General features: G+C 45.2%; 1 protein-coding gene across 6 annotated transcripts in view; it reads right to left on the bottom strand.

The window, feature by feature from the left end:
• The window catches only part of RFTN1 (raftlin, lipid raft linker 1), a 221649-nt gene that overhangs the window by 44065 nt on the left and 162915 nt on the right, over nt 1–14669 (bottom strand). For all 6 annotated transcript variants that reach the window (XR_010343444.1, XM_012466741.2, XM_012466742.2 and 3 more), the window contains one exon: nt 13873–13988. Coding sequence is in view for 5 of the 6 variants with exons in the window: in XM_012466741.2 (XP_012322164.2) it covers nt 13873–13988 (116 nt within the window). In the remaining variant the exon portion in view is untranslated. The remainder of the gene's footprint in view (nt 1–13872; nt 13989–14669) is intronic.

The following is a 14669-nucleotide window of genomic DNA, read 5'->3' as shown; positions in this document are numbered from 1 at the left end:
TTTTGTGGAGTCGAAGAGCATCCACGTTCTTTAGATCCTTAGGGCCACCCAGGATATTCTGTGGCTCCCAGAATCAGTCCCTTCAGGCCCACCACCTTCTAGATCCCTACACAAGCCCCTGAAAAAGATGTGAACAGGACAAGGCACAGGATGGCAGCAGAGGGGCCAGGAAGAAAGACTCCTCCAACAAAAGCACATCCTTGCCAAGTGCAGCCTCTCGACGAGTTACATGCCAGCCATAGGCTCTTCCTTTTTATTTAGTTGTATTAAAAGTCTTGGCCAGGTGAATTTCAAAGAACATATTTCAAGGAATGGTGACCCTCCAACCTTTTATGCTCACTGATTTAATACACTTCAGTTCTCTCTGGAGAACCACTTGCCCTCTCTTCATCTGTGGCTCCCAAACAACCTATGCATTTGAAAAGCTCTTTTAGGGGGCCACATGGAAAGCATAAGAAATGGAGGCAGCCCCTAGGAGCAAAGACCAGCTCCTGGATAACTGCTTGCAAGAAAACAAGGACCTCAGACCTGCAACCACAAGGCCAACAACCTAAGTGAGCTTGGAAGTGGATTCCTCCTACCAAAGCCTCTAATAAGGAACACAGCTCTGCTCACATCGATTTCAGTTTAGTGAGACCCTAAGCAGTACAGGCCCCAGTTCAGCCCACCTGGATTTCTAACCTACAGGAACTGTAAAATGAGGAAGGCATGCGTGTGTGTGTGTGTGTGTAAGGCTCTTACAGAATTATCTTCCGCCCTTTTATCTCAAACACACTGAGAAAACCTAAAGATACAGCCCTTGTTGTCACCTTGAGCCCTTAACTTGCCAAGGATGCTTAAACATTATTTCTGGGCGTGTTGTGAGGGTGTTTCTGGAAGGGATTAGCATTTGAATTGGTCAGCTGAGTAGACTAGATGTCCCTCCCCAGTGTGAATGAACATCATCCAGTCACTGAGGACCTGAACAGAACAAAAGTGCAGAGGAAGGCTGAATTAACTCTGCCTGACTGCTTGAACAGGAACGTCCATCTTCTGCCCTTGTTGCTCCTGGTTCTCAGGGCTTGAGACCTGGACTGGAATCTACACCATCAGCCGCCAGCTCTCAGGCCTGTGAACTACACCACTGGCTTTCCTGGGTCTCCAGCTTGCAGACACCAGACTGTGGGACTCCTCAGCCTCCATAATCACGTGAGCCAAAACCTTCTAATAAACCTGTGTGTGTGTGTGCACGCGCATGCAATCTCCTACTGGTTCTGTTTTACTGGAGAACCCTAATACACTTCTTTCTTGTCAGCATGTGATATATACTGAATATTTTAAACCGCATTTGTCACAGGATTTTGAAAACATGATCATTTGCTTCATCCCCTCTTCCTCTGCAGCAGGAATCTAAATTCATTTTGCCCCATGATCTTCAGCAGCGTGGCATACTTGCCTCTCCCCTCATCAGATTTAAAAGGTTCCTGTGATTTAGGGTCTTCCAGCACCCCTCAGGAAGCTTGACAATGAAGAGGAATTATTGATGAATGTGGAAAGGCCAGGGGTGGGCATTCATTTTTAATGACTGCACTCCTTCCCTTGACTAAATGGAATCAATCCTTCCTGCCTGAATTTCATCCATTCATCATGCTCTCACAGTGGCTGACACACAGTAGGAACTCAGTATTTATTTGTTGGATAAATTTTTAAAAAGATATAACTTACTTGTATCACTAAATTTTGTATATGAAGTAAAATATGGATGTCTGAGAAAATAGCACAATTGAGTTTATAGAAGAAAAAAGTGCAGATAGAGATTAAAGGTCAAATATTTCCTTTTGTCATCTAATTATCCAAACTGTCAACAAGTCCAGTCTTCTTGAAAATAAAGAGCATCCTGCCTTGCTAGTTGCCCTCAGTGGCAAATTCTGTTGGGCGCCAAAGCCGACAGCCCCTCGATTGCCCAGGCTCCTTCCTCACTGACACTCCCCAAGCCTGGACAGCCATGACTCGTGACAAGTGGCATGGGTCTGTGACTCAGCCCTGGCCAATGAGACCTGAGGGAATGAATCTCTGTTGGGGGTTTCTGGGAAAGGTTTTACTTGCTAATAAAAAGGGACATGTGGCAGGAAAAACTGCCCGTTTTTCACCATTGTCATCACATTTGCACGAGACACCTGGAATTGCCACAGTCACGCTGAGAGGAGGATCATGAGGAGAGGTCTGCAGACAGGCTGAGGACGAGTGCAGAAAGATGGCAGCACCTGGGTCCCTGGTGGCATCTTTAAGCCATTGAAAAAGCTGACTCTGCAACCTCCCCACTTTGTTCTAGACTTCCTGCTTAGTAAGATGAGATGAAAACCCCTACGGCTTAAGCCACTTTTAGTGGGATTTCCTGCTATGAACAGTGGAAAGCAACCCAACTGATACCCATGACCACCACCCTTATTCTATTTCCCTGGGTTTCTGTTGGCCTTGCCCCATTCTGGCCCTTTCTCCAGGACCAATTGTCAAAACGCACAGCTCTCTGATGAAAATCCCACAATGGCTCCCTTCAACCCACTGCAAGAAGTCCAGGCCCTTGCCGCAACCACAAAGTCTTCCCTAGACTCTTCACATGCAAGCTCACTGTCAAGGACACCCTACAGGGTGACCCTGGAGAGACGTCCACGCATGTGATATCCATCTTAGGTTGGCTATAGCAAATGACCACAAAATTGTCAGCTTACAACAATAGAAATTTCTCACAGTTCTGGAAGCCAGAAGTTCAAAATCAGTATCACTGGTTCAAAAATCAAGGTTTTAACAGGCCCACGCTCCTTTTGGAGGCTAAGCCTCCAAACAATCCACTCATTGTTTTTTTCTGGCACTAGTGGCTGCTGGCATTCCTTGGCTTGCGGCCTCATTTCTCCAATCTTCAAAGCATTTTCAACTCTCTACTCTGCCTTCACCTCTATGTGTAAAAAAATCTCCCTCTGCCTCTCTGTTAGACAGATGCACACCCACCTCTCTGTGCACACCACCTCCTCTCTGGAAGAAGCTTTCTCTGGGAAAGGGGAACTAGGGAAGTGAGGGTAAGAGTTGAGAGGAAGAGGCAGTCTTTACTATATACACATTTGCACTGTAAGCATTTTGTTTAAAATTATTATAAAACTTCCAGTAACTTTTATATCAATTTGCAACCTAATATTCCTGAATGGAATTTTTTTTACACATGCTCTGTCTTAGGCCAGGTCCCCCAGAAGCAGACCCTAAGACAAGCATTCATGTGCAAGTAACTTATTAAGGAAGTGTTGCCAGTGAGGGATCAGGGGAAGTCGGACAACAAAGTGGAAGCAGCCCAACAAGGACACAATTTTAAGAACATCCCGTGACCAGTGGCTTAGTCTGATCCCGAGGGGAGCTCTGAGGGGTGAGTTACGCTCAGAGTTGTCCCCATCTGAGGCCAGGGAGTGGGGCTTTCATACACCCACTCTCCTGATCCTCCTCACAGTGTGACTGTGGCAATTCCAGGTGTCTCATTGACAAGGACCACCCCAGAGGCACTTGCGGCTCTTGTTGCCTAAAGCAGGGCAGGCTCTGGGAGCTCAGGAGCAGGGCTCTGCTAAGAGGCACAGGTGCTGCCTGTTGGAGCTTTTTACAGTGGTGAAAGGGAGCCCAGGCATCCAGAAGATCACTGACATTATCCATTACGTGTTCTAATTGTGAAAAAACATTAATAGATGTGCCTTCTCTTCCAGCTGGCCTCTGCTCCTGTCACTTCCCACAGGAAGTGGCAGAAGGACCTAGCCACTTCTTTTGTAGGATGTCTTCTTCCCCAGGCTCCTTGATGTGCGGGGCCTCAGCAAATGCCCCTTTGCATCCTTGTTCCTGGGCATCAAGGAGCAGTCACTCTCTTTGACCCTATGGAGTTTCCCAGTTCCCTGAGAGTTCTGTTATGGAACCACTAATCTTCACCATCTCAAATGGTTTTCGTTCTTATGTAATCTTCCATGGAGTAAGTCCAGCCCACCTGCCCCATTGGGGCACCATCATCTCTGCTTCCTGCCACTGCCACAATCCACACACATTTTAGAACCCCCAGGCCAAGTGGCTACTGCCAAGGAGGAGGCAGAGGGAAAATTCTGGCTAAAAAAGATAAAAGAGGGACAGACAGCCACGTTAGGCTCCACTATCCGAGGACACGGTCAAAGCTTCAGATCACAAGTCAGGACTCAATAATCGGATTATGGTTTTTTGGAATCACTATTTCTAAATGTAATCTTTTCCCCATCATTATGGGAAGAGAAATGACTTATCTGGGGAACACAAACCGTACAAATGAAGCTTTTTCTCTGTGAAGTTCCAAACAGCAGAAAAGCATGAGAGGTCCTCTCCAGAAACGAGGAAAGATAATTTCAAAAGTTCAGGGGAAAGATTAATATGGCCCCATGGCAAGAAATACTCACAGAGACACTGGCTCCAGGTGGACATGTCACCCTAAAATACAAGTTGGAGGCAACTAAGGAAAACCACTGTGGCTGTGGAGAAGGATGAGTTTGAATTTACAAGGATAGAGGGGGTACCTGAACCTCCAGGGATGGTGACAAAAGTGAGGTAAACCCAAAAGAGGAGGAAGATTGAGCCTGGACAGAGCTGAGGTGTGCAGCTGGCGTGAGGTATACACACATGCACCTAAGCCTGGAATGCGAACTACGTATGTGCATATGTGCCCATGTATACGCACCCCGTTTAAAATCATGCTCAAAGCAAGAAGCTGCACAAGAAAATAATATGTTCAAGACAATAAAAGTGGAATTACTCAACTCCTATTTTACTTTCTTGTCTATAAGGAGATAAATACGGCTAAAGTCTAAGAGATTGTGAAGTTTTCTTCCCATTAATGGCATCACGGTATTTGCATCTGTATTCATCAGGATTCTCCCGAGAAAGAGAATCAGTAGGTTATCTTGCATCTAGAAAGATTTATTTTGAGGAAGTGGCTTACACGGCTGTGGAGGATGTGAAGTCCAAAGTTTGCAGGGTAGCCCAGTAGGCTAGAAATTCCAGCAGGAGTCAGTGTTGCAGTTTTGAGTCTGGAGGCTGAATTCCTTCCTCTTCGGGGACCTCAGTCTTTTTTCTTAAGGCCTTCAACTGATTGGATGAGGTCCACTCACATTATAAAGGGTATACGCTTCTACTGAGTTGAACGTTAATCACATCTACAAATACTTTCATAGCAACATCTAGATTGGTGTTTGATCAAGTAACTGAGTACCACAGCCCAGCAAAGTTGACATAAAATGAACCATTACAGGATCATTCTGCAACTTAGTTTTCTCGCTTAACGTTTCCTGTAATCCCTTCCATGTCAGCTTGTACAGAATGACCTCATCTATAAGAAGAATGTATTATCCTTTGTTTAACCATTTCCCTACTGATGGACGTGAACACTGTTACCTTTTTTGACATTACAAATAATGCTAAGATAATATCCTTGTCCATGCCTTCTTGTGAACACAAGCATTTGTTTCTTTAGAAGAGATGGACATGAAGTATGAAATTGCTGAGTCATGGATGGGGGTGGGCATTTCAGATTGTTAACAGATGTTGGCAATTTGCCCTCCAAAGCAAACTTGAAAATTTTAAGTGAGCTCAAGCTGAGATGAACTACATTTTTTTAAGGAAAAGGCAGTCATCCATACATACTATTCTGTACACAGGTGTGTAACTGTCAAGGTGAGTGGCACACAAAAGATGAAGGTCAAAGTGCTGAGAGAGAGAGCTGCTAAAACAGATCTGAGGCTGTTCTGACCTCGTCACTCACCTGTGCTATGATTTGCATTGGGGTGGGAAAGGATGGAGATGCGGCCTGGGAGGGGTCTAGGTGTTGATTCCTGGTCCCTTCATGGGAGTGATTATTCACAGGAAAATCATCCCTATCACATGAAAAAGGCAGAGAACTGCTGTCTTTGGCACTAAAGACTATGATCTCAGAACCAAAATAATTATCTTGGAAAAACTGGCAATAATAATAATAAAAAAAAGCCAGATGGTTTAAAAAGAACAAATATTGGCTCCCTTGTGAATTCTAGAAACCATAGAAATCGATGTTACTCCCTGGCAAATCCTAGAGTGGATTCTTAAAAAGATGGTTGGAAGCCTTTGAAAACAAAAGCTTGAGCCCCAGAAACCTGCAGAAGTTCATGAAGAACAAGCGAGACCTAATGTGTTGTTACACAGGATTATGGGACAGGGTTATAGGCCAGAGTAGGTGTCAGTTACAGAAAAGCATCCCATCAAGGCTTTCATGTAAATACAATGAGGGAATGGAGGGTGGAACAACAGGGCCACCTGAACCCACTGCAGAACAGTTTGGGTTAGCATCAGGCACTGGAGGAGAGATTCCTGCAGCGCGCCAAAGACTGTGTCTTTGATCCAGTCTGTTTGCCATTGAGACCAGTCAGGAGCCACCATACACGTGAAACCTTCAGGGAAGCCAGGGCTGGAAGATCCCCAGAATGAAGAATGATACAAACATGATCAGAAATGTCTTGACAGGCTGGGGGAATGGGCGGAAGCAAACAGTATGAGATAAAATGGGAGTCAGTTCAACAAAAGACTGAATACACAGGCAGAGGGTGGAGAAAAGCTGACTCCAGAGTCTCATGACAAAGTCTGTGGGGTTGCAGAGGCTGTTACGATGCCCCAAAGTCATTCTACCTGCAGCTCTACTCACGGAAGTCCAAGTCCACCTTGACAGAAGTCAAGTCTTTGCAGGTAGCAGCTGCTTTCTCAGATGCTCATGCCCCTCTGACCTCACCAACTGAGCATGGCTAGGGTGAGCTGTATGTGTTTATATAAGTTAGACCCATTATCCTAATTACATGTCTTAATTTAAATGATTTAAAACCATATAAACTATAAGTGCCAAAAAAAGTTGTTTCTCAAAAAACGAAGTTGAATTCCTTGAAGAGACTCCACAAAGAACAATCACCAAAAAGTAACAACTGTGGTTGAATTAGGTATGTGTGGGAGTAGGGCGGGGAGACTAGAAAGACTAGAAAAAAAAGAAAATGTAGAAGGATTCTGCAGTCAGATTCCATTGATACTTTAAAGAAACTGACACTGGACATTGTAGATAGCACACTTTGGGTGTGGTTTACCTGAGAAAGATGAAGTAGAACTTTACTTGAGCAGACACTGAACTCAAAAAGATTGGCAAATGACATGTATTTACATACTTTACATTAAAATAAAATGTAAGATAGGAATCTGATTTTCTTTGGGTCTCTTTGACTTTTTCAATTAACCCACCAGCCATCATACCAACTGCATCAGCTATAAATGCTTTTTCTACTGTCTTATGTTCAATTCTGGCACCAAATTTCACAGTAAGCACTGATGTTCTAGAATATATTCCAGGAAGAGGGATAAACATGGAAAAAGCTCTATGGCTCAAGCAGCACATGGTGGTGTCTGTAAGGTCTGATGGGCTGTCAGGCTCAAAGATACACAGATTCAGAGGGAAGAAGAGGGTCTCTGTATTTTGTTCTTTACCTATTCACCTATGTAGTTTTTTCCTTTCCTTTCCAAGAATTACCCTTTCTGCTCACACACTAGACTGTAAACTCAAAGAAAGTAAACAAAATACCTGTTACAAATGCCCTATGGATAGACATTTATCTTACAACTGCCTTTAATTTTAGGCTGTAGGTTTCCAACTGATCAAAATGCAATTATTTGCATTTGACTCTACAGATTTCCTAGCCCAACCTCCTCTGTGCTTTTAGCATAAGACGAAGGCAATGCAGGGAGGATCTGTCTCACCAGTGATACCAGGTGACTGACACAGAAAGCAGTACGTAGTGAGGGCTTACTATGTGCTAGGTTCTACATTCACAACTTTTTAATATAGCTTCTCTTTTAATTCTCATCAACTTTGAGAGGTTGCTACAGTATCCCCATTTATACAACTGAAAATAGAAAAACAGTGGAGGGGGCGGTTTACTTTTCACATACTCCATCACTCAGCTGGGAATTAGAGAGGCAGGATGCACACTCAGGCCAGACTCTGGAATCTACGTTCTTTTGCCAACATGCTACACTGTCCACACACTATGTTTTCATGTGTGCATATGTGTGTGTGCATGCATGCACATCCGCACGTGCAGAGAGAAGGAAGCCAGTGAGACAAGGTGGAATTGGAATGGTACATCTACACAGAGCTGGGGAATCAGCAGAGGGGGAGTAAAGAGGCAGGAAAGGGACAGACCAGTTCCCACTGTGAGACATGAGAAAGAGCTGGTCAGGGACGTTTTGTGGTCAGAGCCCTAGGGATTACAGGCCTGCCTGGGAGGACAGTGGTTACCAGAAAATCAGGGTCAACCAGAAGCCAAAAGGGACCTGCTCAGGGCTTAAAAAGGAAAAATCTTTCCCAGAGGCTGAAAGGGTGGGGAAAAGAAGTAGCTGGGTCTCGAGGGTAGAAGGCGTGAGAGCTGGAAAAATACCCCCAGCCTTAGAGAGGGGCAGGCAGGAGAGGAGCGGTCTGTGAGCAAGAGTCAGGGTCTGATGGAGCCTCTTCAAAGAGCTGAACTGTGGGCAAACATATCCTGGACTGGACATTGCTGGGCTGTGATGGTAACAGAGCTATCTATATTTAGTGACCCTAAGACAGGGATTCTCAAGGTGGGGTTCCCACACCAGCAGCATCAGCTCACTTGAAAATGTTTTGGAAATGCAAATGCTTGGGCCCCATCTCAGAGCCACTGTTATAGACTTAATGTTTTATATCCTCCCAAAATGCATACGCTGAGGCTCTAGGCCCTTGTGTGGCTGTATCTGGAGATGGGGCCTCTACAGAAGTAATTAAAGTTAAATGAAGTCATAAGGGTGGGGCCCTGATCCAACAGAATTAGCGTCCTTCTAAGAAGAGACACCAGAGAGGCCCCCTCCCACCTTTGCATGCTCAGAGGCAAGGCCATGTGAGGCTACAACAAGAAGGAAGCCATCTGCAAGCCAGGAAGAGACCCCTCACCAGAAACCAAACCCTGCCAGAACCTTGATCTTGGACTTTTCAGCCTCCAGTACTGACAGGAAATAAATTTCTGTTGTTTAATCCATGTAGTATGGTATTTTGTTATGGTAGCCCAAGCAGACTAAGACTCCTATTGAATAGGAAACTAGGAGTACAGCCTGGATACCTGCATTTTAAAAAGCTCTCCACGTGATTCTGATACAAGCTCAATTTTGAGAAACACTAGTCTACCTTGGGCTGAACCAAAAAGCTGAACCAGAAAGGACAAATAAGTAACAATGATAGATGACAACAAGAGCTGTGACAGGCTCATGCCCAGAGCTACGAGAACACAGAGGAGGGGTCTTTCACCCTGCAGGAGGTGACCTAAGAGCTGACTCCTGAAGGTTGCTTCCACCAGCTGCAAAGAGGAAGGGAAAACCATAAACCAAGGAGTACAAGATCTCTCCATCTGCTCTCAGAAGATGTCAGTCTCAGAAGCTGTGTAAGCCTCAATGCATGAAGCAGAATCTTGAGAGCGCTGAGCAGCGCTAGCAGTGAGGCTGAAGGTACAGAGGATACCCAAGTCACCTCTTTTGACACAGTTCTGTCCCCCAAGTGTTGGCATTCCAGGCCTCTGATGGGAGCGGCAGCCTTGACGATCTCAGAAATGCCTTCGGGTCTGTCTTTCACTGTCTTGGTGAATAGCACATGGCCTCCTTCCACTAGCACCAATCTCCCTATCAAACAGTAGCTTGGCAAACCTTGGTTTTCTCTCCTGAATATACTTTTTCATTCTTGACAACAAAGCCAGGCTGAGAATTTTCCAAATCTTTAAGTTCTGCTTCCCTTTTGATGATAAACTCCATTTTCGGTTTGCTTCTCTCTTCCTGCATTTTACTGTCAGCAGCCAAGAGCAGCTACACTGCACCCTGAACACTTGGCTTAGAGATTTCTTCCACCAAATATCCCAGTTCATCCGTCTTTGGTTCTGCCTTCCACAAAGCACTAGGACATGAACACAATCCAGCCAAGTTCTCTGCCACTTTATAACAAGGATGGCCTTTCCTCCAGGTTCCAATACCTCGTTCCTCATTTCCACCTAAGACCTCATTAGAACGGCCTTTACTGTCCATATTTCTACCAACATTCTGATGACTACTTAATTTCTGAGAAGTCTGAGGCTCTCTCTGCAGCTCACCTCTTCTTCTGAGCCCTCAACAGAATCACCTGAACACTCCATTCACAGCACTCTAGGCTCTTTCTAACATGTATCTCCAAACTCTTCCAGTGTCTACCCATTACCCAGTTCCAAAGTCATTTCCACACTTTCATGTATTTGTTACAGCTACAGCCCCACTTCTTGGTACCAATTTCTGTCTCAGTCGATTCCTACTGCTGTAACAATATACCACAGGCTGGGTAATTTATAAACAATAGAAATTTATTTCTCACATTTCTGGAGGCTGGCAAGTCCAAGATCAGGCATCTTGACATTGACCAACAGGTTCAGTGTCTGGCAAAGGCCCATTCCTCATACATGGTGCCATGTAGGTGTCCCTGCATGGTGCAAGGTGGAAGGCCAAAAAGGAGAGGCAGTGTCTGCAGCCTCTTTTCTAACGATGCTCATCCCATCCACTAGGGCAGAGCCTTCCCAGCCTCATCATTCCCAGGGTCCCACCTTTCAAATCCACCATCTTGTGGGGTACAATTCCAATAAGAATTCTGGAGTAAAGCAAACATTCAAGCCACAGCAGAGGCTCATGCTACTAAAGGGAGCAGGAGTCAGCGTCAACATTGAAATTTGGGGATGCTCCAGAATCACCAAAGGAAACAGCAAGTTTGATGACTTGTACAGGGAAACTTGGTGAACAACAGCATCAAAACCATCAATCCACTGTCATCATGCTCATGAAAATTAAGAAAAATTTGTTTCTGCCTAACTCGATACTAGCCACACCATTATATTATAATGTGAAATATAGTAAGACAATGGCCCATCCAGTGTATGCTAGTAAATGCTTACAACTGGCTCTCCAGGTGAAAGAAGACCCAATTTCTAGTGTTTGCCAGTTCCCATGGTGTAAATACTTCCACCATGGACAGTTTCAAACTACCAATCTACTTTCACTGAATGAGAAGTTGGAAACAGATATACAGAACTGGCTGAGATGGTGCATACCACTGGGTCTGTCACAGGTCTTTAAAACCCATTTTTTCCCAAAACGATTCCTGGGGGAAAGCCAAGGCAGCATTCCTGAAATGCAGAGGGCTCTGCAAACATCATCAAATAGATTGCAGCATAAAAATAAGAGGTCAGGAGGAAAAATGTTTAAACATCTGAGAAATAAATAAAATTGACAAACCTACTGGAAACCAATCTGCATATTGAGGAAAAGTTTCTGAATCAATGTTCATCTTTCCTGTACTAACTTCTTAACCCATAAAATTGACCTTTTTTTGAATTAAAAAGAGAACTGTGTCCTTATTTTAGTTTTAACCCTGTCTTCCCCCGCAAACACTTTATATAGTATCCATTCACTTCAGTTACACATCAGGATCACGGTTAGCTTCAAAGGCTGAAGAAAGACAAGTCATTGGGGTGCTTTTCCCGTCACCCATGTCATTCAGTCACACAAGACCAGAGACATCTGGTGACAGTGGCATCTGTACCCTGGTTCTTAAAATGGAGTGAGCCTCACAACCTCCTGCAGGTCTTGCTAAAATGCAGACTGCCAGGCCCCACCCCCAGGGGGTTCAGCAGATCTGGAGTGGGGCCCAGGAGTCTTCATTTCTAATAGCTTCCCACATGATGCTGATGCTACTGGTCCTGGAGTCACACTGATTTTTAAGAACCATTTTATAGCTGATTTTGGATCACTGCCATCAAGTCATCTTTTTTGAGGAACCACAGAGCCCTCCCTTAACAGCCATTTTAATATACAGACAGCAGGAATTTTACACACATCCCCATGGCCTGCCAATCACTCGGCACAGGCACATGTTTTGGGTGCAGCCATGCATCACTACTGTTACACCCAAATGTTACAGAGCAAACTGAATGCTGGCTGCTCAGTCCTCAAGATCCTCAACTCCTGGCATTTCATATTTCACCACCACCTGGAGCCTTCACTCCACCACACATGGTGGGCTGCGTGACCCGCCCAGCTTACAGTTGAGAAAGGACAGGGTCCTGAGAGGTGACAGGACCTGCCCATGCTTGCTCGGCATCTTGCGATGCATCTCTGCATCGCATTTCTAGTTAGGAGCATGGACGCTGGAGAGATCATGAGCAGCAGGGTCACACAGGAGTAACTGGTGGAGCTGATCTCACACCAGGTCATCACCTGGTTCCCTCCCTCAGGACTTCTTGCCCCTACGCTAACCAGCGCTGGATGCTGTGATTTTTCCAGCTCCTGCTTCTGACGATTCCAGTTCATCTGGGTATTCCGTTGCTATCACACTTGCAAGCGGTTACTTCCCATCCCTGTTTAGACACAGGCATGCTCCCAACAGCTTTGCTCCTCACTTCACCCGTGCTGGGAACCACTGCAGCTTCAAAGCTGAGTAATAGTGTCCCAGGGGGGCATCCAACTCACCCCCCTACGCCATCTCCACCACAATAACCAGGCAGGAGACTGCCTTGAGCTTACAGTACTGGCAGACGCAAGGGCGTGGCAAGCCCTGGCTGTCTAGAGGGTCCCAGCACCCCACACTCCTCATGAAGAGGTGTATCCATATCTGTCTTCCCTTGCCCTGGAGAGCCCGGCTTGGAAGAGGCCCTCACAGCAATGGCAATCCTGTGTTCTTCCAAGGCATTCAGAAATCAGTTCTCTATGTCCATGTCCAGGCGTGATAGCTCATGTCTGTAATTCCAGCACTTTGAGAGGCCAAGGCAGGCAGATCACTTGAGGTCAGGAGCTTGAGACCAGCCTGGCCAACATGGTAAAACCCTGTCTTTACTAAAAATACAAAAATTAGCTGGCGTGGTGGCAGGTGCCTGTAGTCCTAGTTACTCTGGAGGCCAAGGCAGGAGAATTGCTCGAACCCAGAAGGCAGAGGTTGCAGTAAGCCAAGAATGCATCACTGCAGTCCAGCCTAGGCAACAAGAGCAAGACTCCATCTCAAACAAACACTAAGCAATCAGTTCTCTATGTCCAAATAGCTTCTCCCTTTATATCCCAGACACTGTGCGTACGAGAGACTAAAGTCCATGCTTCCATAGTTAGAGAAATGCCTTATAGGTACACACTAGTGAATCTTAGAAGTCAATTAGCTCCTCCAAAGTCCCAGTGGAACATGGTTTGAGGAACTCCCCTGCCCACAGCAATTTGGTGGCCTCATGAGTCAACATTTCTCAAATACATTCTTCAGCACTTAATGTATAATCTTGGACCAGGGACCTAACCTCTCTGTGCCTCAGTTTCCTCATCTATAAAACAGGCAATAACAGTATTTACTTAAAAGGCTTATTGTGAAGATTAAGTGAGCTCACGTGCATAACTCTGAGGATAGTTGGCAGAGGGAGCAACAGGGTCTGGCTCCGATAACGATGCTGCTCTGATTATTAGAGAAGCCACAAACTATGTGGCCTCATTTATATCACTTAGAACTGTCAGTTACATGCAAATTAATGAAAGATAACTGTCCACCAAATGGCCAGGAAGGCACGCACAATGTGTTTTTCCAGCAGAGAGGGAAGAGTGGGGCCCACACCTACCTGGGGTTGGGAAAAGAGGGGAATGAAAGGACTAAGGGGGTCCTTCCAGGACCTATCAGGTCAACTCCCTCTCAGAAGAAAGCCACAGCTGAGCAACAGCCCCACAGCCAGATTGAACAGGCGGATAAAACAACTGCTGTCTAAACAAAAGAAGCAGGGCTGCCAACCCCACACTTACTTCCAGGACTGTCCATTGTTCAACCACAATAGCATCGTAGCCCTGTATGGTTTTGCTATCTTCGGTGGAAACAGCTTCAAAGATGAATACTCCATCTGTCAAGCCCTGTAAGGAATCTGTGGAAAAAGAAAGAGGCGGGGGGGTTTGTAAACCGTCTGTGGCAGAAGTCTTCTAAGCAGTAAACATTTCTACTGCATTCATTAATAATCCCAATCAGAACATCTTTTCAGCATGTTAATTAACGAAGGCACACGCAGCCATAGAGTCTATCTAGCCCTATCAGAATGAATGAGGCTAATTTACCTCACAGTTTTGAATAATATCCTTGATTTTATGAGCCCAAATTTCATTGTTAGCAATCACCATTTGATTTCACGCCTTTACCTTCCTTTTCATGCTCCAGCATCAGGATGCACTGGGGAGAACTTACCCAGGGTAAAACACAGTCATTAGAGACAGTTTTTAGAAGGAAACTATATTTAGGTGAGAGGGTTTTTTTTTTTTTTTTTTTAAAAAGGGAAGAGATATAACACACCAGATCTGAGTTTGTCAGACGCATTCTAGATGCGTTAATTCTTAGAAGTTCACGCAATATGGGCTGCTGTCCAGACAACATTTTAGGCAGCTCTTGTCAAGAGGTGGAATTTGGGAGAGGGGGAATTTTCCTAAATAATTTACAACTGGAAATGCTTCCCTGGGCACTGCTCTAGTCAATGTACCAGATTCTGAGCTCTGTACAATTCGACAAGTATACATGAAATGGACAGCATGATTGAGAACTGTCTCCAGCAATGAGG

This window comes from Aotus nancymaae, unplaced genomic scaffold (genome assembly GCF_030222135.1).
Source record: "Aotus nancymaae isolate 86718 unplaced genomic scaffold, 86718_ANA_hifiasm-v0.15.2.pri h1tg000019l, whole genome shotgun sequence".
Classification (NCBI taxonomy): Eukaryota; Metazoa; Chordata; class Mammalia; order Primates; family Aotidae; genus Aotus; species Aotus nancymaae.
This window is presented reverse-complemented; position numbering and strand designations above follow the sequence as displayed.